The following is a 20,947-nucleotide window of genomic DNA, read 5'->3' on the forward strand; positions in this document are numbered from 1 at the left end:
ACCTCCTCCATCTCCCCATAGCGACCCCAGAACCTCCTCCAATGCCCCATAGCTACCCTAGAACTTCCTCCAGCTCCCCATAGCGACCCCAGAACCTCCTCCAGAGACACATAACGACCGCACCCTGAGCCCCCCAAGACCCCACATCCCCCCCAGCCCCCCAAGTGCCCCCAGCCCCACCTTGGGGAACCGCTCCTTGTAGACGTGGTTCATCAGCACGATCTCGTTGTCGTGGGACGAGGGCGAGCGCCCAGGGCTGGGGAGGGGACACCAGCATCCATGGGACCCACAGCGCCCCCCATCCCATGCACCCCAGCCCCATGGGGGCCCCCCAAGTGCCTCAGCCTCATGAGCTCACCTCATAGACCGCCCCCACTGCTCCCCCATTCTGCCCCACAGAACCCTGTGGGCCCCCACTGTGCCCCTCAGACCCCTCATCCCCCCCACACGGTGCCCCCTCCAGCACCACATGCCCCCCACGTGGCCCCCCCCACACTCCCAGCCCCCCAGTTGCCCCCTATGGTGCCCCTCCTACCCCATAGACCCCCCTAGTGCACCCCATAGACCCCCCATTGCACCTCACTGTGCCCCATAGAGCCCCCATTGCATCCCACTGCACCCCATAGAACCCGCATTGCACCCCATAGACCCCCCCCTGCACCCTACTGTGCCCCATTGACCCCATTGCACCCCATAGATCCCCCATTACACCCCACTGCACCCCATAGACCCCCCATTGCACCCACCTGGGCCCCATTGCACCCCATAGGCCCCCCCATTGCACGCCACTGTGCCCCATTGACCCCCCATTGCACCCCATAGATCCCCCATTACACCCAACTGGGCCCCATTGCACCCCATAGACCCCCCCATTGCACGCCACTGTGCCCCATTGACCCCCCATTGCACCCCATAGACCCCCCATTGCACCCTACAGACCCCCCATTGCACCCCATAGAACCCCCATACATCCTATTGCACCCCATAGATCCCCCATAGAGCCCCCATTGCACCCCATTGACCCCCCATTGCACGCCACTGTGCCCCATTGACCCCCCATTGCACCCCATAGACACCCCCATTGCACCCTACAGACCCCCCATTGCACCCCATAGAACCCCCATACATCCTATTGCACCCCATAGATCCCCCATAGAGCCCCCATTGCACCCCATTGACCCCCCATTGCACCCCACTGTGCCCCATAGACACCCCCATTGCACCCCGTAGACATCTCATTGCACCCCACAGACCCCCCATTGCACCCCATAGAACCCCCATACATCCTGTTGCACCCCATAGATCCCCCATAGAGCCCCCACTGCACCCAACTGTGCCCCATTGCACCCCATAGACCCCCCCATTGCACCCCACTGTGCCCCATAGACACCTCCATTGCACCCCATAGACATCCCATTGCACCCCACAGACCCCTCATTGCACCCCATAGAACCCCCATACATCCTATTGCACCCCATAGATCACCCATAGAGCCCCCATTGCACCCCATTGACCCCCCATTGCACCCCATAGAACCCCACTGCACCCCATAGACCCCCCATTGCACCCCACTGCACCCCATAGACCCCTCAATCCACCCTCCAGCCCCATGGCCTCCCCACACCCCTTGCCCCCCACACCCCCTTACCTGAGGCTGCGGGATCGGGGTCTGGGGGCCACCGCCCCCCCCCGGGTCCCCCCTTCCTCCTCCACGAGGCTCTCGGAGCTCCCGAAGTGCCGGGAGAGGAACCGCAGCTCCTCGGGTGTGGGGTGCGCGGGGAGCTGGTGCAGCCGCTCCTGCGACGAGCAGGACGACTGCGCGCCCGCGTCACCCCATGGAGCCCCACTGATCCCCACTGATCCCCCACTGACCCCCACTGGTCCCCCACTGCACCCCATAGATCCTCCATTGCACCCCACTGCACCCCATTGCACCCCACTGTGCCCCATCAATCCCCCACTGCACCCCATCAATCCCCCACTGCACCCCACTGCCTCCCATAGACCCTCCCTTTCCCCCTACTGTGCCCCGTAGCACCCCAATGTTCCATAAACCCCCCATTGCCCCCCATAGATCCCCCCATTGCCCCCCATAGCCCCCCATTGCCCCCCATAGCCCCCCTTTGCACCCCCATTGCACCCCACACACCCCTCATTGCCCCCCATAGCACCACATTGACCCCCATGGAACCCGCATAGCACCCCATTGCCTCCCATAGACCCCTCCATTGCCCCCCATTGCCCCCCATAGCCCCCCATAACCCCCCATTGCACCCCCATTGCACCCCCGTTGCACCCCATAGCCCCCTATTGCACCCCCATTGCACCCTCATAGCCCCCCCTAGCCCCCCATAGCCCCCCTTTGCACCCCACAGATCCCTCATTGCCCCCCATAGCATCACATTGACCCCCATGGAACCCACATAGCACCCCATTGCCTCCCATAGACCCCTCCATTACCCCCCATTGCCACCCATAGCCCCCCACTGCACCCCACAGACAACCCCATTGCCCCCCATAGCACCACATTGACCCCCATGGAACCCGCATAGCACCCCATTGCCTCCCATAGACCCCTCCATTACCCCCCATTGCCACCCATAGCCCCCCATAGCCCCCCATTGCACCCCCATTGCACCCCCATAGCCCCCCATAGCCCCCCATTGCACCCCCATTGCACCCCACAGACCCCTCATTGCCACCCATAGCACCCCACAGACCCCCCTATTGGACCCCACAGACCCCCACTGGACCCCATTGCACCCCATTGCACCTCATAGACACCCAAAGACCCCCTATTGCCCCCCACTCCCCCCCCCCAATGCCCCCCGTGCCCCCCCTCACCGAGACGGCCGAGCTGGGGGTGTTGGTTCCATACCCGGACGAGGGCAGCGATGCCAGCGACCACCGGCGCCCATCGGGGCTGGGGGGGGACAGGGGGTCAGGACACCCCCCCAGATCCTTGAAGGCCTCCCCGAGACTCCTGGAACCCCCTCAAAATTCCTTTGCCCCCCCCAAACCCCATGCCCCCCCCCCCAAACATCCTGGACCCCCACAGCTCCCCCCAGCCCCTGGTTCCCCCCCAGCCTCCTCATCTCCCTGTGCCCCCCATCCCCCTTGACCCCCCCCACCTCCCATACCCCCCCCAACATCCTGGGGACCCCAAACTCGCCCCCCCTGACTGCTCTCCAACCTCCTGCCCCCCCCAAGCCCCTTCTTCCCCCCTAAGACCCCTGTGCCCCTTCCTGCTTTGACCCCCCAGCCCTCTGTGCCCCCCCCAGCACCCCATTACCCTTCTGGACCCCCCCAACCCCTATGCCCCCTCAGCCCCCTGTTACACGCCTGTGCCCCCCCCCCCATCTCCCTGTTACCTCCCTGGACTCCCCCCCAGCCCCCTGTAACCCCCTTGGACCCCCCAAACCCTGTGCCCCCTCAGCCCCCTGTACTCACCCCCCCATGCCCCGCCCCAGCCCCCTGTTACCCCCCTGGACCCCCCCAACCCCCTGTGCCCCCCCCGTGGCCCCCAACTCCTGTGCCCCCCCAAACCTCCTGTGCCCCCCAACTCTTGTGACCCCCCAACCCCCTGTGCCCCCCCGTGCCCCCCAACTCCTGTGCCCCCCCAACCCCCTGTGCCCCCCCGTGCCCCCCAACTCCTATGACCCCCCAGCCTCCTGTGCCCCCCTGTGCCCCCCAACTCCTGTGACCCCCAACCTCCTGTGCCCCCCAACTCCTGTGACCCACCCAACCCCCTGTGCCCCCCCCGCGCCCCCCAACTCCTGTGCCCCCAACCCTCTGTGCCCCCCCGTGCCCCCCAACTCCTGTGACGCCCCAAACCTCCTGTGCCCCCCAACTCCTATGACCCCCCCATCCCCCTGTGCCCCCCCCGTGCCCCCCAACTCCTATGACCCCCCCATCTCCTGTGCCCCCCGGGCCCCCCAACTCCTGTGACCCTCCAACCCCCTGTGCCCCCCCCCGTGCCCCCCAACTCCTATGACCCCCCAACCCCCTGTGCCCCCCTGTGCCCCTCAACTCCTGTGACCCCCAACCTCCTGTGCCCCCCAACTCCTATGACCCCCCCATCCCCTGTGCCCCCCCGTGCCCCCCAACTCCTATGACCCCCAACCTCCTGTGCCCCCCAACTCCTGTGACCCCCCCATCCCCTGTGCCACCCCTGTGCCCCCCAACTCCTGTGACTCCCCCAACCCCCTGTGCCCCCCTGTGCCCCCCAACTCCTGTGCCCCCCCAACCCCCTGTGCCCCCCCGTGCCCCCCCCTCACCGTCGGGAGGAGGCGAAGCAGAACTGCCCGGGGTGGCTGGGGGAGAAGGTTCGGGGGCTGTCGAGGGGGCTGCTGCCTGCGGGGGGGGCGGGGGGGGGGGACACACATGGGGGGTGTCACAGCCACGGCCTGACAGGCCACGACCCCTCCCAACCCACCCCCAGGGGAAAAGGGGGGGCAATGGGGTCTGGGGGGGGGGGCAGTCCTGGGAGGGGGAAATGGGGGCAGGGGGGTTGGAGGGGCTGGGGGGTTGGGGGGGGGCAATGGGGGCAGGGGGGTTGGAAGGGCTGGGGGGGGCAATGGGGTTTTGAGGGGCCTGGGATTTGGGGGGGGGGGTTGGCAATGGGTCCCTTGGGGAGCGGGGGTCCCAGCTTTGTTGGGGGGGTGGGAGGAGAGAAGGAGGTGGCTATGGGGGGGGGGGGTGTCACTGGATGGGCTGGGGATTCATTGCAGGGAGTCCAGGGGGGGTTGGGGTCTCTGGGGGGTGTCACTGGGGGTGCTACTGGGGGGGTCATTGGGGAGGTTTGGGGGTTACTGGGGGTCACTGGAGTTCACTGGGGAGTTTGGGGGCTCACTGAGGAGGTCATGGGGGGGTTGAGGATCACTGGGAGGTTTGGGGGTGACTAGGAGTCACTGGGGAGGTTTAGGGGTCACTGAGGGTCACTGGGATTCACTGGGGGGGTTTGGGGGGTCACTAGGGGGGTTACTGGGGGTCATTGGGGATTTGGGGGTCACTGGGGAGGTTTGGGAGCAACTGGGAGTTCACTAGGAGGTCGTTGGGGGTTTTGGGGCTCACTGGGGAGGTCATGGGGGGACGGGTGTCATTGGGGGTCACTGGGGGTTTGGGGGTCACTGGAGGGGGTGGGATCACTGGGGGAGGTCATGGGGGGTTAGGGGCCACTGGGGGGTCACTGAGGGAGGTTTGGGGGTCACTGTGGGGGTTACTGGGGGGCCATTGGGTGTTGGGGCCTCACTGGGAATGTCAGGGGGGGTTGGGTGTCACTGGGGGTGTTGGGAGTGACTGGGGGTGACTGGGGAGGTTTGGGGGTGACTGGGGGTGACTTGGGGGTCGCTGGGGAGTCTTGGGATCACCGGGAGGGTAATGGGTGAGTTTGGGGGTCACTGGGGGGTTACTAGGGGGTCATTGGGGGTTTTGGGGCTCACTGGGAAGGTCATGGGGGGGGTGTCACTGGGGGGGTTGGGTGTTACTGGGAGGGTTGGGGGTGACTGGGGGTGACTGAGGAGGTTTAGGGGTGACTAGGTGTGACTGGGGAGGTTTGGGGGTGACTGGGGGTGACTGGGGGGGCTCTCACCGATGTGTCCGGGCAGCGGCGAGTGGGGCCGCGGGAGGGTGGGGGAGGTGCTGGTCAGGATCAGGCTCTTCCTGTTGCTGGTGCGGCAGCTGGGGGGGGGTGGAGGGGGGGTAGGGGTCGGGGGGGGCAGGACACCCCCAGGACCCCCCCCTCCTTCCCTGAACGCGATCACAGCACCCAAAGGTGCCTGAGGGGGAACCCATAGCCCCCCCATCCCCACAATAAAAGGAGGGGGGGGAAAGGAGGAGGAGGAAGGAAGGAGGGAGGTGAGGATGAAGGAGGGAGAGGATGGGGATGGAGAATGATGAAGGCTGAGGATACAAAGGAGGATGAGGATGATGAAGATTGTGAAGGGTGAAGGCTGAGAATGGAAGAGGGATGAGGATGGAGAGGGATGAGGATGGGGATGGAAGGAGGATGAGGATAGTGTGGGGATGAAGGCTGAGGGAGGCAAGGATGAAGGATGGAGATGAAGGAGGGGAAGGATGAGGATGGAGAGGGATGAAGGTTGAGGATACAAAGGAGGATGAGGATGGAGAAGGGATGAAGATGGAGAGAGGTGAAGATTGAGCATGGAAAGGGAATGAGGATAGAAGACGATGAAGGCTGAGGATGGAGAAGATGATGAGGATAGAGAGGGGGATGAAGGCTGAGGATGGAGAAGATGATGAGGATAGTGAGGGGGATGAAGGCTGAGGATGAGGAGGAAAAGGGGTGAGGATGGTGACAAGAACAGAGAAGGACGAAGGCAACGGATTAGGAAGGGATGGAGGATGAAGATGGGGAAGGTGAGGATGAGAACAGAGAGGGATGAAGGCTGAAGGTGGAGGGGGGATGAGGATGGTGAGGGATGAAGGCTGAGGATAGGGAAGGGCAGGGGGATGATGAGGATGAGGATGGAGGGAGTGAGGATTGTGATGGGGATAAAGAGGGATGAAGGCTGAGGATGAGGATGGAGAAGGGATGGAGAAGGTGGATGAGGATGGATGAAGGCTGAGGATGGAAAGAGGATGAGGATGGGGATGAAGGCTGAAGATGGGGATGCAGACAGAGAGGGATGAAGGCTAAGGATGAAAGATGGGGATGAAAAACGAGGATGGAGGAGAAGGAGGATAGGAGGATAACAAGGATGAGGATGGAGGGGGATGAAGCCAAGGATGGCAAATGAGTATGCGGAAGGGAAGGGATGGAGGATGCAGTTGATGATGATGATGGGGGGGGGGGCTGAAGGCCGCGGTGGAAGATGGGGCCCCAGCCTAACCCGAGTGGCATTGGGGGGACTAGGGGTAGCGATGGGGGGGCACTGGGGGGCGCGGGGGGGCAACTGGGGCACAATGGGGGGGGGTGATGGGAGGCAACGAGGAGTGCGGGAGGGCAGTGGGGTGGGGGTTGGGGTCTCACCTGCTGCTCTTCCGCGGCAAAGGCAAATCCTTCTGTGGAACGGGATGGGGGGGGGACACAGCCTGAGCCCCCTCCCCCCCCCCCAACAGCGCTTTGGGGGGGCCCAGGCCCAGGCTCCATCCCCATCCCCCTCGCAGCCCCTCCCGGTACCGCATCACCCGCACCATCGCTGACCCCGCCCGGCCCGGCCTTCCCGGTACCGGGGATGCATCCCCCCCCTTCCCCCCACCTCCCCGGTACCGACCCCACCCGGTACCGACCCCCCCCTCCCCGGTACCCGCCCTGCCCGGTATCAGCCCTGTCGTACCGACCCCCCCTCTGGTACCGACCACCCTCTGGTACCGACCCCCCCCCCCCCCGGTACCGACCACCCCCTTTCGATACCGGTCACCTCGCTCCGGTATCAACCCCCCCCTCCCCTCCCGCCCCCCGCACCGGTTGCCAATAAGCGCCCCCCCCCCCGGTACCTGCAGCCGCCGCCGCCGGATCACACCCGAGTCGTCCATGGCGGTGCCGGTTGGGGGGGGGGTTTGGGGAGCTCCCTCACCCCCTCAACCCAAACCCCAAAACCCGTAGCGCCCCCCCCTCTTCCACCCCCCCTCTTTTCAGCCGCCCGCCGCCATCGTCCACAGCGAAGGGACCCCGGCCCCGCCCCGCCCCTTGGCCCCGCCCCCCGGCCCCACCCAGACCCGCCTCAAAACGGGATGGGGGGGGGAAGAAACGTTCGGAGAAGGGGGGACTCTGGGGGGGGCGGATTAACCCCTGCGCTGCCGGGACCCCAAGCTCCTCACCGCCCCCCCCAATTGGCGCCGTTCACACCATTGAAAGACCCTTAAGCGCTGTCCGCGGTGCTGAAGTCAAGCACCACCCCCCATTCTGCGCTGTCCGTGGTGCTGAAGCGCCGCATTCGGCGCTGTCCGCGGTGCTGAATCGAAGTGCCTCCCCCCCCCCAATTCGGCGCTGACCACTGTGATGAATCGCTTAACCCCCGCCTCCCCTCGTTCATGGTGCTGTATCGTGCCCCCCACCCCCTTGGCGCTGTGCGCTGTGCTGAATCGCCATCCCCCTCTTCTGCGCTGGACCCGGTCCTAAATCGCATCCCCCCTCCCCCCCAAATTCGGCGCTGACCACGGTGATGAATCGCTTAACAGCCCCCCCCACTGCCCATGATGCTGAATCGTGTGTGTCCCCCCCCCTCATTCGGTGTTGTCCGCGGTGAGGAATCGCCATCCCCATTCGGTGTTGAATCCTTTCAAGCCCTTCGCTCCCCCGCAGCCCTCGGTGCTGAATCGCCCTCGCCCCCCCTGGTTTTGTCGCCTTCCGCTGTGCTGAATCGTGGCCCCCCGCCCCCCTCCCAGCGCTGTCCACGGTGATCATAGAATCATAAGGTTAGAAAAGACCCACAGGATCATTGAGTCCAACCATTGCTATCAAATGATGAAGCGATGAATCGAAGCGGCTTCCCCCACCCTCAAATCGGCCCTGACCGTGGTAATAAATTGCTTAACCCCCCCCCCCACTGTCCGTGGTGCAGAATCATTCTCGGCCCCACCCCCTCCCCCTCACTTTGGCTCTGTCCGTGATGCCGAGCCCCCTCCCCTCCCCACTGTCTGTGGAGCTGGATCTGCACACCCCACACTCCCACCTTGGCATTGTCAGTGCTGCTGACCCCCCCCCACAGTCCGTGGACCTGAATCGTGCCCCCCCCCTTGCCAGTATCCATGGAGCTGACCCCCCCCACCCGTCCGTGGAGCTGAAACCCCCTTGGCGCTGTCCGCGGTGCTGAATCCCCCCGGCGCTGTCCGCGGTGCTGAAGCAGCCGCACCCCGATCCCCCCCTCTCCGCCCGCGGTGATGACATCACGGTCCCCAAAAGCCCTGAAATGACACCAAAAAGAGGGGGTTGGGGGCTGCTTAGGAGACCCCGGCGGGGTGTTCCCCTTTCCTCCTCCCCCCCACCGGGATTAGACCCCTAATCCGTGGGATTGAGGACACGGTCATTTCCAGGCACCCGGCCAGGCCTGATTAATGGGGGGGGGGGGAAGGCAGTGTCGGGGGGCGGGGGGCACAGGCCTATGGTGGGGGGATAAGTTCACGGGTGTCACCTCAAACTCCACCACAGGGGGGTCTCTGCATCACCCCCCCCCCGCAAAATGCCCCCAAACGCTGCTGACCCCCTCAGCCCTCCTTCCTTCCCAGCCCCCCCTTCCATGTGACACCCCCTAAATGCTACAGCCAATGCCTCCCACAACCTTCCCCCCCCCCAAAAAAAGTGCATTTTCTTTATGAAAAAACAGCATTTGGCTTTATTTGTGGGGGGTGGTGTGTCCCTGTTCCAGGGTGGGGGGGTCACAGCTCAGCCAGAGGCCGCAGGTTTCGCTCCTGGAAGAAGCGGTGGGGGGCGCGGCGGGGGGGGGTCCGGGCAAAGTAGGAGAGGAGCGAGGAGGGGGCGGCGGGGTCTGCCTGGTGGTCCTCATCAGCCCTGAGGTGTAGGAGGGGGGGGAAAAAGATCAAAGACCCCCACCCTGTATCCCCCACGCCTCCATAGCCTCTCCCTTGGACCCCCCCAGTCCACAGCAGCCCCCTTGCCACCCCCCAATCCTTTGATGGGGACCCCCCAATCCTGCAGCAGCCCCCTCCGTCCCCCCCCAGTTTCCCCTGTACCATGCTTCCCCCCGCACCCCCCACCATTCCATGCCCCCCCCGCCCCCCATACCACTCCATGCCCCCCCCCACAAGCCCCCCCCAGCCCTTACCACTCCACGGGGACCCCCTCACGCCGCAGCAGCTCCTGGGCCGTCCCCCAGCTGAAGCGCACGAACCCCGGGAACCCGAACACCGGCTGGAGGTGTCGCCGCAGCCACTGCTTCGTCTTAGGGTCTGGGAGGGGGTGGGAAACAAGGGGGGGGTGTTGGGACCTACCCCTCAGACCCCCCCCCCCAAAATCCCCAGGATCCCCACATCCCCCTGGATGCCGCTGGCTGGAGCTAAAGCTTCATCTTGGTATCTAGGGGTGGGGGAGGTGGGACAGTGAGACCCCCCCTGACCACCCCAAGACCCCCTCATGCACCCCAAAACCCCCAGGTGTCTTGCCCACCCCCCCCATCCCCCTTGGACCCCCTGTGATCCCCCCTGTCTGGGGCAGGACAAAGGGGGGGGTGTTGGGATTGTGGGGACCCCCCCCCCCAGGACAATGGGGGGACTCTGGCACATTGAGACTCCCCCAGCTCCCCCCACGCAACCCCAAAATCCCCACATCCCCCTGGACCCGCCCCCGGCTGGAGATGCCACCACAGCCACTGCTTCATCATGCTGGGGGAGGGGGAAATTGGGACATTGGGACCCCCCCTCAGACCCCCCCGGACGTCCCCCCCCCCTCGTGCCCCCCTACCGTTGGGGTACCCCGAGCCATAATCGCGGTCGATCTCCCCCAAATCCTCCTCAAATTTCCAGTGCTTCACGGCGCAGTCCCGGGCCACCTGGGGGGGGTGGGGACAGTGGGATTTGGGGGGGGTCCCTAGGATTGGGGGGGCACCAGGATTTGGGGGGGGGAGTCCCTAGGATTGGGGGGGCACCAGGATTTGGGAAGGGTCTCTAGGATTGGGGGGGCACCAGGATTTGGAGGGTGTCCCTAGGATTGGGGGAGCACCAGGATTTCGGGGGTGGGGGGCATAGAGAGATTGGGAGGGGACAGGGATTTGGGGGGGGTCCCTAGGATTGGAAGGGCACCAGGATTTAGGGGGGGGTGTCCCTAGGATTGGGGGAGCACCAGGATTTCGGGGGGGGGCGCGCATAGAGAGATTGGAAGGGGACAGGGATTTGGGGAGGTAGAAGGGCTGGGGGGGGCCCAGAAGGATTTGGGGGGGGCACGGGGGGGACTTGGGGGGCAGCACTTAAGGAGGGTCTGGGGGGGATTAAAGGGATTTTGCTGGGGGGGGTCAGCTGGTAGGTCACTTTAGGGGTACAGGGGGGTCAGTTTGGGGGGGCTTGGGGTCTCAGTTCAGGGGGTCTTGGGGTTCAGAGGGTTTGGGGGGGGTCTTGGGGGTCACTTTGGGGAATCTCAGAGGGGTCAGAGGGTTTGGGGGGGTCAGTTTGGGGGTCCCAGGGGGAGAATCAGAGGGTTTGGGGGGGTTCTGGGGGTCAATTTGGGGATCTCAGGGGGGTCAGAGAGTTTGAGGGGGTCAGTGGGTTTGGTGGGGGTCTTGGGGGTCACTTTGGGGAATCTCGGGGGGGGTCAGAGGGTTTGGGGGGGTCAGTTTGGGGGTCTCAAGGGGGGTCAGAGGTTTTGAAGGGGGTCAGTCTGGGGGTCCCAGGGGGTAGGTCAGAGGGTTTGAGGGGGTCATTTTCGGGGTGAGTCAGTTTGGAGGGGGGTCAGAGGGACTCGGGGTGGTCCTGGGGGTCACTTTGGGGGTCACTTTGGGGGTCAGAGGGATTTGGGGGGGGGGGCTCAGTTTGGGGGGGTTCTCGTGGGTCAGATGGGTTTGAAGGGGCTCCAGGAGTCAATTTGGGGATCTCAGGGGCTTTGAGGGGGTCACTCTGGGAGGGATTCAGAGGGATTTTGACAGGGGGTGTCAGTTTTGGGGGTGTCAGTTTTTGGGGGGCCCCCACCTTGGCGCAGATGCTGGCGGCGCTGACGACCGGGAAGAGCCCGTCGGCTTTGGGGCTCACGGTGACCTTGAGCGACGGGAAGAGCGCGCGCAGCCGCGCCGAGAACTTGGCCGCGGGGCCCACGGTGTCCACGAACACCTGGGGGACCCCAAAAATCAGCCCAAGAACCCCAAAAATCAGGCCCGGGACCCCAAAATCAGCCCTAAGGGCCCCAGCATCAGCCCCGGAATCCCAATATCACCCCGGGGAACCAAAAAATAAGCCCTAAGGGCCACAAAATCACCCCAGCGACTCCAAAAATCACCTCGGGGACCCCAACATCAGCCCCAGGACCTCAAAAACCACGCCAAAGACCCCAAAAAGCAGCCCGGGGACCCCAAAAATCAGCCCTAAGGGCCCCAAAATCATTCCAGGGACTCAAAAAATCAGCCCTAAGGGCCCCAGAATCACCCCAGGGATTCCAACATCAGCCCTGGGGACCCCAAAAATCACCCCGGGGACCCAACATCAGCCCTGGGACCTCAAAAATCACCCTGGGGACCCCAAAATGAGCCCTAAGGGTCCCAACATCAGCCCCGGAATCCCAAAACCACCCCGGGAACTCAAAAAATCAGTCCTAAGGGCCCCAAAATCACCCCAGGGACCCCAAAATCAGCCCTAAGGGCCCCAACATCAGCCCCAGAATCCCAAAATCACCCCGGGGACTCCAAAAATCAGTCCTAAGTGCCCCAAAATCACTGCAGGGACTCCAACATCAGCCCTGGGGACCCCAAAAATCACCCTGGGGACCCCAACATCAGCCCTGGGACCTCAAAAATCACCCTGGGGACCCCAAAAATCAGCTCTAAGGGCCACAAAATCTCCCCAGGGACCCCAAAAATCACCCCTGGGGACCCCAAAAATCACCCCCGGGACTCCAACATCAGCCCTGGGGACCCCCAAATCAGCTCTATGAACCCCAACATCAGCACTGGGGACACCAAAATGAGCCTGGAGGTCCCCAATCTCACCCCAGGGACCCCAACACCAGCCCCAGGGACCCCAACAAACTAGCCCCAGCACGAACTTCACCCTGGGGGTCGCCAACATCACCCCAGAGACCCCCAAAATCAGCTCTACAGACCCCAAAGTCACCCTGAGGACCCCAACATCAGCACTGGGGGTTCCCAATCTCACCCAGGGGCCCCAACATCAGGCCCTGGGACCCCAACATCAGCCCTATGGACTCCCATCAGCTCTGGGGACCCCAAAAACCTCCCTCAGTCCCCAACATCATCCCGGGGATGCTAAAATCAACCCTGGAGGACTGCCAAAACTACCCTGGATCCCCAAACGCACCCCCAAGAACACACCTGTGACCCCAAATCAGCCCTGGACCCCAAAAATCAGCCCTAACCCCCAAAAGAATCTGCTCTGGGCTCCCCAAAAATATTCCTGTCCCCCAAATCACTCTTGATCCACCCCCAAGTTCCTCCCCGACCCCAGCCAAACAACCCCATGAAGGGAAACTGAGGCACGGGGGTGAGCAATGGGGCTGAGGGTCTGCCTGGCACCCCCACCCAATTCTGGGGTGCCCCCCCTAACGTTGGTTGCCCCCTCAAAACCCAACCTGAAGCCCCAAACCTCCTCAAACTCAACCTAAACTCCCAAACTGCCCCCCAAACTCACCTCCCTATAAGAGGAAACTGAGGCACAGGGCTGAGCGATGGGGCTGGGGCTCCAACCAGCGCCCCCCCCCCCAATTCTGAGGAGCCCCCCTCGATGCAGGGTGCCCCCTCCAGCCCCCCCAAACCCACCTCTGCCACCTGCACCCCCTCGTCCAGCGCGAACTGGATGAGCCCCGCAACCGTGTCTTGTGAGAGCTCGTTAAGGTTGTATTTAGCCCTGCAAAAGGGAGTTGAGGGGGGACACCCTAAAATTAGAGAGCCCCCAGACCCCCCTTTCCCATCCCAGCACCCCAGATTGAGGCGGGGGGGGGCAGGAGGTGGGAGAAATAGGGTGGGGAGGCACCCAATAGTGGTGGGGGGTGGTCCCAGGAATAGTTTTTGGGGGTCTGGAGGGTTCGGGGGGGCAAAAGAGTTCTTTTGGGGGGGCCTGAGATGGCTTTGAGGGCCCGTGGGGGAGTGGGGAATGGGCTGGGGGTGTAGCCAGGAGGGGTTTTGGGGTGGCCTGGGAGCCCCATGTGAGTTTGGGGGAGGACACAAGGGATTTGGGGGGCACCATGGAGGTCCTGGAGGGGGCAGGTTTGGAGGGGTTCAGAGGTTTTGGGGGCCTAGGGGGGGTCCCAGGGAGGGTTGGGGGGGCTGTAGGATTTTGGGGGGCCCTGGGGAAATTTGAGGGGTCCTTGGGGGGGGCTGGGGGGGTTTTGGGGTCCCCTGGGTGTCTTGGGAGAGGGGCTGTGGGGTTTTGAGGGTCCCTGGGGGGGTTTTGGGGTCCCTGGGGGGGTTTGAGGGGCCCTGGGGGGGGCCTGTGTGGGTTTTGGGGTCCCCTCACCGCTGCTGCATGCAGGCCGAGATGTGCTGGGGGGGCAGCAGGTGCAGCCCCCACCCCACCACGTCGCTCGCCGCCTCCAGGAGCCCAAAGCGCCGCTCGCGCTCCCCCTCCGACAGCGTCTTCGAGTCTGAGGAGGGGGGGGGGACACAGAGCGTGGGGACCCCCCCTCTGCACCCCCAAACCACCCCAGGACCCAAACCCCACCCTGGAGACCCCCAAATCCCCTCCCCCCCACCCTGGGGTCCCCCAGACCTCAACACCCCCAAAGACTTCCTAGGACCCCCCTGGACGCACTGACCCCCACAACTCCCCCCCCCCAGCGCCCCCAAATATCCCCAGTACCCCCTTCAACCCCATCCCCTACTCCAACACCCCTCTAGGATGCCCCCCCCCGACATCCTGACCCCCACAACTCCCCCCAGGACCCCCAAAAACCCCCTGTAACCCCCCCCAAACATGCTCTAGGACCCCTAGGACAACCTGACCCCCTCTCCAGGACCCCTCATATACCCCCAGCGCTCCCCTTGGGACTCCTACACCCCCAAAACCCCCTAAGACCCCCTCCCCAGACACCTTGACCCCCACAGGACCCCTCAATACCACCAGTAAACCCCCCCCCAACTCCAACACCCCCAAACATGCTCTAGGACCCCTAGGACAACCCCATCCACCCTCAGGGCCCCCCAACTCCCCTGGGCCCTCAAATACCCCCAGTCCCCCCCTGCCCCGGCCGACTCCTATACTCCCCCTAGGACCCCCCCGGACACCTTGACCCCCACAACTGCCCCCCCAAGACCCCCAAATACCCTCAGTAACTTTCCCCCCCCACCCCCAAACCACAACATCCCCAAACATGCCCTAGGACCCCCCCAGACACCCTGACCCCCCACCCAGGACCCCCAAATACCCCCAATAACACCCCTCCCACTCCAACATCCCCAAACACCCCCTAGGACCCCCCTAGACACCTTGACACCCTCTTTCCAGGACCCCCAAACCACCCAGCTCCCCCCCCCCAACCTTAACACCCCCTAGAGCCACCCCCACACTCCCAAGGATCCCCCCCCCCCCGACCCCCCCTCACCTGCGACCCCCATGGCCTCCAGCTCCTCCAGTCTCTCAATGGGGCAATAGCAGAGCCCGTAAACCATGGGGCCTGGGGGGGGGGGCACGGGGGGGGTAAGAAGGGGTCAGGGCCCCCCCCATCCATCCCCCACCCCCTGCTGCCCCCCCAAACCCAACCCCCCCCCCCTCACCATCCGAATCCTGGTGTCCCAGGACCACTCCCTCCCAATCCAAACGCTGCCCCCCCCTGCCCCCCAACTTCCCGGTTACCCCCCCTGTTTCCGCCCCCCCCCCCCCCCCCGAGACCTCAAACCCCTTCCAGACCCCGGTGCTCCCCAATACACAGTGCCCCACAATAGCCGGTGCAGCCCTCCTTCCCGGTGCCCCCCCCCTTTCCTGGTGCCCCCCAATACCCGCTGCCACCCCCTTCCCTGTGCCCCCCAATACCCGGTGCCCCCCAACACCCGGTGCCTCCCCGCTTCCCGATGCCCCCCACTCCTTCCCTGTACCCCCAATACCCAGTGTCCCCCCCCTTTCCCGGTGCCACCCAATACCCAGTGCCCCCCCAATACCCAGTGTCCCCCAATACCCGGTGCCCCCCCCCCTTTCCTGGTGCCCCCCAATACCCGGTGCCCCCCCCCTTTCCCGGCGCTCCCCAATACCCGGTGCCGCCCTCCTTCCCGGTGCCCCCCTCCCCTTTCCCTGTGCCCCCCAATACCCGGTGCCCCCCCCAATACCCGGTGCCCCCCCGAGCTCTCAAACCCCATCCAGACTGCGGTGCCCCCCCTCCTTCCCGGTGCCCCCCCCTTGTCACCCAGAACCGACTCCCCCCGGTGCCCCCGCCCCCCCAGTTCCCGGTGCCCCCCAATACCCGGTGCCCCCCCTCACCGAGCACGGGCCCCCGCCCCGCCTCATCCACGCCGAGGGCGCAGGGCCGGGTCCGGCAGAGCTCGGGCACCGGGGACCCGAACCGGGCCTCGCCCGCCGGGTCCCGCCTCACGCGGGACAGCGCCATGGCGGGGGGCGGGGCCTCAGGGAAGGGGGCGTGGCCTCCGGCGGCGCGGGCTCTATGGAGGGGCGGGGCCTCGGCTTACCGGGCCCAATGGGGGCGGGGCTTTAGGGGAAAGGGGCGTGGCCTCCGGCCGCGCGGTCTCCATGGGGGCGTGGCCTAGAGGGGGCGTGGCCTAGTGACAACAGGATTTAACGGAAGGGGCGGGGCTTTAGGGAGGGGGCGTGGCCTCCGGCTGCGCCGGCTCACTGGAGGGGCAGGGCCTCAAGGGGGCGTGGCCTCAGTTTACCCGGGCTCAATTGGAGGGGCGGGGCTTTAGGAAAAGGGGCGTGGCCTCGAGAGCTCAGGCTTATGAAGGGGCGTGGCCTCGAGACAACTGATTTAATGGGGGCGTGGCTTTAGGCAGAGGGGCGTGGCCTCCGGCTGCGCGGGCTTTAGGGAGGGGCAGGGCCTCAAGGGGGCGTGGCCTCAATTTACCCGGGCTCAATGGGAGGGGCGGGGCTTTAGGAAAAGGGGCGTGGCCACGAGAGATAGGGCTTTATGGAGGGGCGTGACCTCGCGTCAACTAGGTTTAACGAGAGGGGCGGGGCTTTGTGGAGAGGGGGCGTGGCCTCTGACTGCATGGGCTTTATGGGGCGTGGCCTCAAGGGGGCGTGGCCTCGGGGTTACCCGGGCTCAATAGGAGGGGCGGGGTTTTAGGGAGAGGGGGCGTGGCCTAACAGCATCAGCATTAAACGGGAGGGCGGGGCTTTAGGGGGCGTGGCCTCTGGCTACACAGGCTTCATGGAGGGGCCTTGGGCCACCAGGGACTAAAGGGGCGGAGCTTTAGGGGAGGGGGCGTGGCCTCAGAGCCCCCTGCCTTAACTGCAGCCCAGCGTATTGGGGGCGTGGCCAGGCAGAGGGGGCGTGGCCTCGGGGTGCAGAGGCTTATTGAAGCAGGACTTCCGGTTGGGGGCGTGGCCTCTGAATCACGTGACAGAGGGCCACGATGAGTGGGCGTGGCCTGTTGTGAGGGGGCGTGGCCAACAGGGTACATGGCCAGCACTTTTTAATTACCCCAGCACCCCTTAATTATCCCGTTAATTGACACCCGTTAATGATCCCAGCACCCGTTAGCTGCCACCCCCCCCCGTTAATTGCCTCAAAACCAATTAACTGTCCCTGAACCTCTTAATTGTCCCCACATCCCAGCCCCATTAATTGCCCCAGTCCCCACTAATTGCCCCAGCACCCACTACTTCGTCCCTGCACCCCCTTATAATTGCACCCCATATTGTCCCTACACCCATTAATTGCTCAGCATCCGTTAATTACCCAGCACCCCTTGATGGTTCCAGCATCTCTCGATCATCTCAGCACCCCCTGATGGCCCCAGCACCCGCGGACGGTCCAAGCACCCCTTGATGGTCTCAGCACCCCTTTATTGCCCCACCCCGACACACCCCGAGGGTCCCCCCCACCGGCCACTGTCACCACGGGGGGGACATGGGCTGTGGGTTCTGCAGGTAGGACATCACCACGGCCGAGATGGAGAGCCTGGAGCGGGGAGAGACAACGCTTCAGGGGTCGCCAGGTGGGGAATTAGGGGATCTGTGAGCAAGATTTGGGGTGCACGGGGGAAGTGGGAGCTCTGGGTTGGCGAGATCTGGGGGACAGGGGGGGTTGGGGGGTCAGAGGCACCAGGAGGGGGTGGTTTGGGGGCTCAGGGGTTGCCGTGTGGGGAATTTGGGGGTCTGGGAGCTCTGGGTGGGTGAGATTTGGGGGTGCTGGGGGATTCAGGGAGGTTGGGAGCTCTGGGTGAGGGAGATCTGGGGGACAGGGGGGGTTTGGAGGGTCAGAGGCACCAGGAGGGGGTTGGTCTGGGGGGCTCAGGGGTCGCTGTGTAGGGAATTTGGGGGTCTGGGGAGCTCTGGGTGAGCAAGATTTGGGGGCACTGGGGGATTTGAGGGGGTCAAGGGTACCAGAAGGGGATAGTCTGGGGGGTTCAGGGGTCTCTGGGTGTGGAACTTGGGGGTCTGGGAGCTCTGAGTGGGTGAGATTTGGGGGTGCTGGGGGATTCAGGGGGGTTGGGAGCTCTGGGTGAGGGAGACCTGGGGGACAGGGGGGGTTTGGGAGGGTCCACGGGTACCAGAACGGGGGCGGTTTGGGGGTTCAAGGGTCTCCGGTTGGGGAATTTGGGGGTCTGGGAGCTCTGGCTGGTGGAGACTTAGGGGACAGGGGGATCTGGGGTGGGGGGGTCAGGGGTACCAGAAGGGGGCGGTTTGGGGGGTTCAGGGGGTCTCCGGTTGGGGAATTTGGGGGTCTGGGAGCTCTGGCTGGTGGAGATTTAGGGGACAGGGGGATCTGGGGTGGGGGGTCAGGGGTACCAGAAGGGGGTGGTTTGAGGGGTCAGGGGTCTCTGTGGGGTTTGGGACCCTCTGGGTCGGGGGGAGCTTTGGGGGTGCAGGGTGGGGAGTTTGGGGAACTCACATGAAGCTGCTCATCATCTGCTTGGTGTCCTCGGAGCTGCGGGAGTTGGGCGAAGCTGATGAAGGAGCAGTAGACGGCGATCCAGGCGCACCACTTCAGCTGGGGGCGGGGGGGCATGGGGGGGATCACCGGAATGGGCCCTGTCCCCCCCAAACTCCCCATTGATGGCCCCTGTACCCCCTGAATCCTTCAGGGATGGTCCCCCATCCCCCTAAACCACACTAGGGACAGATCCTGCCCACCCCGAAAGCCCCCCCAGGGATGGTCCCTGTGCCCCCAAACCCACCCTGGGACAGACCCTGTCGCCCCCCAACTTCCTATTGATGGTCCCTGACCCCCCAAAACCATCCTGGGACAGACCCTGTCTCCTGCGAATCGTTCAGGGATGGTCCCTGTCCCCCCCCAGACCACCCTGGGACAGACCTTTTTCCCCCACCAGCCCCCCAGGGATGGGCCCTGTCCCCCCCCAAACCACCCTGGGACAGACCCTGTCCCCCTCAAATCATTCATGGATGGTTCCTGTCCCCCCCAGACCACCCTGGGACAGACCCTTTCCCCTGCCAAGCCCCCAGGGATGGTCCCTGACCCCCCAAAACCACCCTGGGGACAGACCCTGTCCCCCTTAAATCGTTCATGGATGGTCCCTATCCCCCCCAAAAACACTCTGGGACAGACCCTTTCCCCCCGCCAAGCCCCCAGGGATGGTCCCTGTCCCCCCCCAAAACCACCCTGGGACAGACGCTGTCTCCCCCCAAGCCCCCTCTAAGATGGTCCCCTGTCCCTCCCAAACCACCCTGGGACAGACCCTGTTTGCCCCCCAACTTTCTATTGATGGTCCCTGACCCCCCCAAAACCACCCTGGGACAGACCCCTGTCCCCCCCGAATCGTTCAGGGATGGTCTCTGTCCCCCCGCAAACCACCCTAGGACAGACTCTGTCCCCCCCCTAAAACACCCTGGGACAGACTCTTTCCCCTCACCAGCCCCCCAGCGATGGTCCCTGTCCCCCCCAAACCACCCTGGGACAGACACTGACCCCCCCTCAAGCCCCTCTAAGATGGTCCCTGTCCCCCCCCAGACCACCCTGGGACAGACCCTTTCCCCCGCCAAGCCCCCAGGGATGGTTCCTGTCCCCCCCCAAACCACGTAAGGACAGACTCTGTCCCCCCCCAAACCCGCAGGGATGGTCCCCTGTCCCCCCCTGACCCCCCAGGAGCGGTGCCTGTCCCCCCCCCTGCGCCCCCCACCTTCAGCATCAGCCCGCACATGCTGAACACCATGCCCAGCAGGTTTCATGTAGTCGGGCGTGGGGTCCTCCAGCGCGGGGCTGCTCTCGCTGGAGGGGGGCTTGTACCTGCAGGGGGGGGGGGGAAGGAGATGTCAGGCGGGGTGGGAGCCCCCCCGAGACCCCCCAGTCCCCTCCCAGTCCCTTCAGTCTCCTCAGTCTCCTTGCACCTCCTCTTCACCCCCCACCATCCCCCCAGTTCCCTCATGTGTGTGTGTGTGGCCCCCAAACCACCCCAGCTTCCCCCCCCCACTCCAGTCTCCTCAGGCCCCTTGTGGGGGTCCAGGGGGGGCACAGGGGGTTTGGGGGGGCACAGGGGTTGAAGGGAGCTGGGGGGGCACAAGGGGTTGGGGGGGGCACAAGGAGTTGGGGGGGGGCACAGGGGTTGGAAAAGACCACGGGGGGGGGGGCACAAGGAGCTGGGGGGGGGCACAGGGGGTTGGGGGGGCACAGGGGGGTTGGGGGGAGCTGGGGGAGCACAGGGGGCTGAAAGGGCACAGGGTGGGGGGGGGCACAAGGAGCTGGGGGGGCACAGGGGGATGGGGGGGGCACAGGGGGCTGTGAGGGTCCAGGGGTTGTGGGGGGGGAGTCCAGGAGTTGGGGGGGGGGGGGGGTCGGGGGGGGAGCACAGGGGGCTAGGGGGGTCCAGGGGAGTAACAGTGGGCTGGGGGGGGGCACAGGGGTTGGGAGGGATGGGGGGGGGGCACAGGGAGCTGGGGGGGGGGGGGGCACAGAGGGATGGGGGGGGGGTCCAGGAGTTTGGGGGGGGGTTCGGGGGGGGGGGCACGGGGAGCTGGGGGTTCGAGGGGGGTCACAGGGGGGGTCGGGGGGGGGGGGGGGGCTTGGGAATGGGGGCAGCCCAGGTCCCCCCCTCAGTCTCCCCAGTCCCTTGCTGTGTCCCCCCCTCAGTCTCCCCAGCCCCCCCCATCACTCGCCGTTTCCCCCCCGTTCGCCACCGGGTCACCCTCCCAGGCCCGCCGCGGATCCGCCATCGCGGCCACTTCCGCCGGAAGCTCCGGGAGCGCGGGG

General features: G+C 65.1%; 3 protein-coding genes across 5 annotated transcripts in view; all 3 read right to left on the reverse strand.

Moving 5' to 3' along the window:
• The window catches only part of MAST1 (microtubule associated serine/threonine kinase 1), a 33,612-nt gene extending 26,097 nt beyond the window's left edge, over nucleotides 1-7,515 (reverse strand). The window contains 7 exon segments of the mRNA XM_069882409.1: nucleotides 181-256; nucleotides 1,649-1,815; nucleotides 2,845-2,923; nucleotides 4,278-4,353; nucleotides 5,591-5,679; nucleotides 6,992-7,023; nucleotides 7,459-7,515. Coding sequence (XP_069738510.1) covers nucleotides 181-256; nucleotides 1,649-1,815; nucleotides 2,845-2,923; nucleotides 4,278-4,353; nucleotides 5,591-5,679; nucleotides 6,992-7,023; nucleotides 7,459-7,497 — 558 coding nt within the window. The 5' untranslated portion in view covers nucleotides 7,498-7,515.
• A 1,776-nt stretch (nucleotides 7,516-9,291) lies between these two features.
• Nucleotides 9,292-16,184, reverse strand: RNASEH2A (ribonuclease H2 subunit A). Of its 2 annotated transcripts, XM_069882395.1 has the most exons (8): nucleotides 16,045-16,184; nucleotides 15,176-15,247; nucleotides 14,092-14,218; nucleotides 13,395-13,482; nucleotides 11,599-11,736; nucleotides 10,382-10,469; nucleotides 9,747-9,870; nucleotides 9,292-9,472 (listed from the first exon to the last, which is right to left on the reverse strand). In XM_069882395.1, the coding sequence occupies exons 1-8, from the start codon at nucleotides 16,169-16,171 to the stop codon at nucleotides 9,340-9,342; spliced, it is 897 nt and encodes a 298-aa protein (XP_069738496.1). In that variant the 5' UTR covers nucleotides 16,172-16,184; the 3' UTR covers nucleotides 9,292-9,339. The 2 variants fall into 2 exon arrangements, with proteins under 2 accessions (XP_069738496.1, XP_069738497.1); XM_069882396.1 differs by lacking the exon at nucleotides 10,382-10,469.
• Nucleotides 16,185-17,399: 1,215 nt separating this feature from the next.
• The window catches only part of WDR83OS (WD repeat domain 83 opposite strand), a 6,458-nt gene continuing 2,910 nt past the window's right edge, over nucleotides 17,400-20,947 (reverse strand). Inside the window, exons 1-4 of one of the 2 annotated variants that reach the window (XM_069882397.1) lie at nucleotides 20,875-20,937; nucleotides 19,881-19,987; nucleotides 18,635-18,733; nucleotides 17,400-17,701 (exon numbers count right to left, since the gene is read on the reverse strand). In XM_069882397.1, coding sequence (XP_069738498.1) covers nucleotides 17,513-17,701; nucleotides 18,635-18,733; nucleotides 19,881-19,913 — 321 coding nt within the window. In that variant the 5' untranslated portion in view covers nucleotides 19,914-19,987; nucleotides 20,875-20,937 and the 3' untranslated portion in view covers nucleotides 17,400-17,512. Of the gene's footprint in view, nucleotides 17,702-18,634; nucleotides 18,734-19,880; nucleotides 19,988-20,874; nucleotides 20,938-20,947 lie in introns of those variants that run through there. The other variant, XM_069882398.1, reaches the window with a different exon arrangement.

This window comes from Phaenicophaeus curvirostris, unplaced genomic scaffold, assembly GCF_032191515.1.
Source record: "Phaenicophaeus curvirostris isolate KB17595 unplaced genomic scaffold, BPBGC_Pcur_1.0 scaffold_127, whole genome shotgun sequence".
Taxonomy (NCBI): domain Eukaryota; kingdom Metazoa; phylum Chordata; class Aves; order Cuculiformes; family Cuculidae; genus Phaenicophaeus; species Phaenicophaeus curvirostris.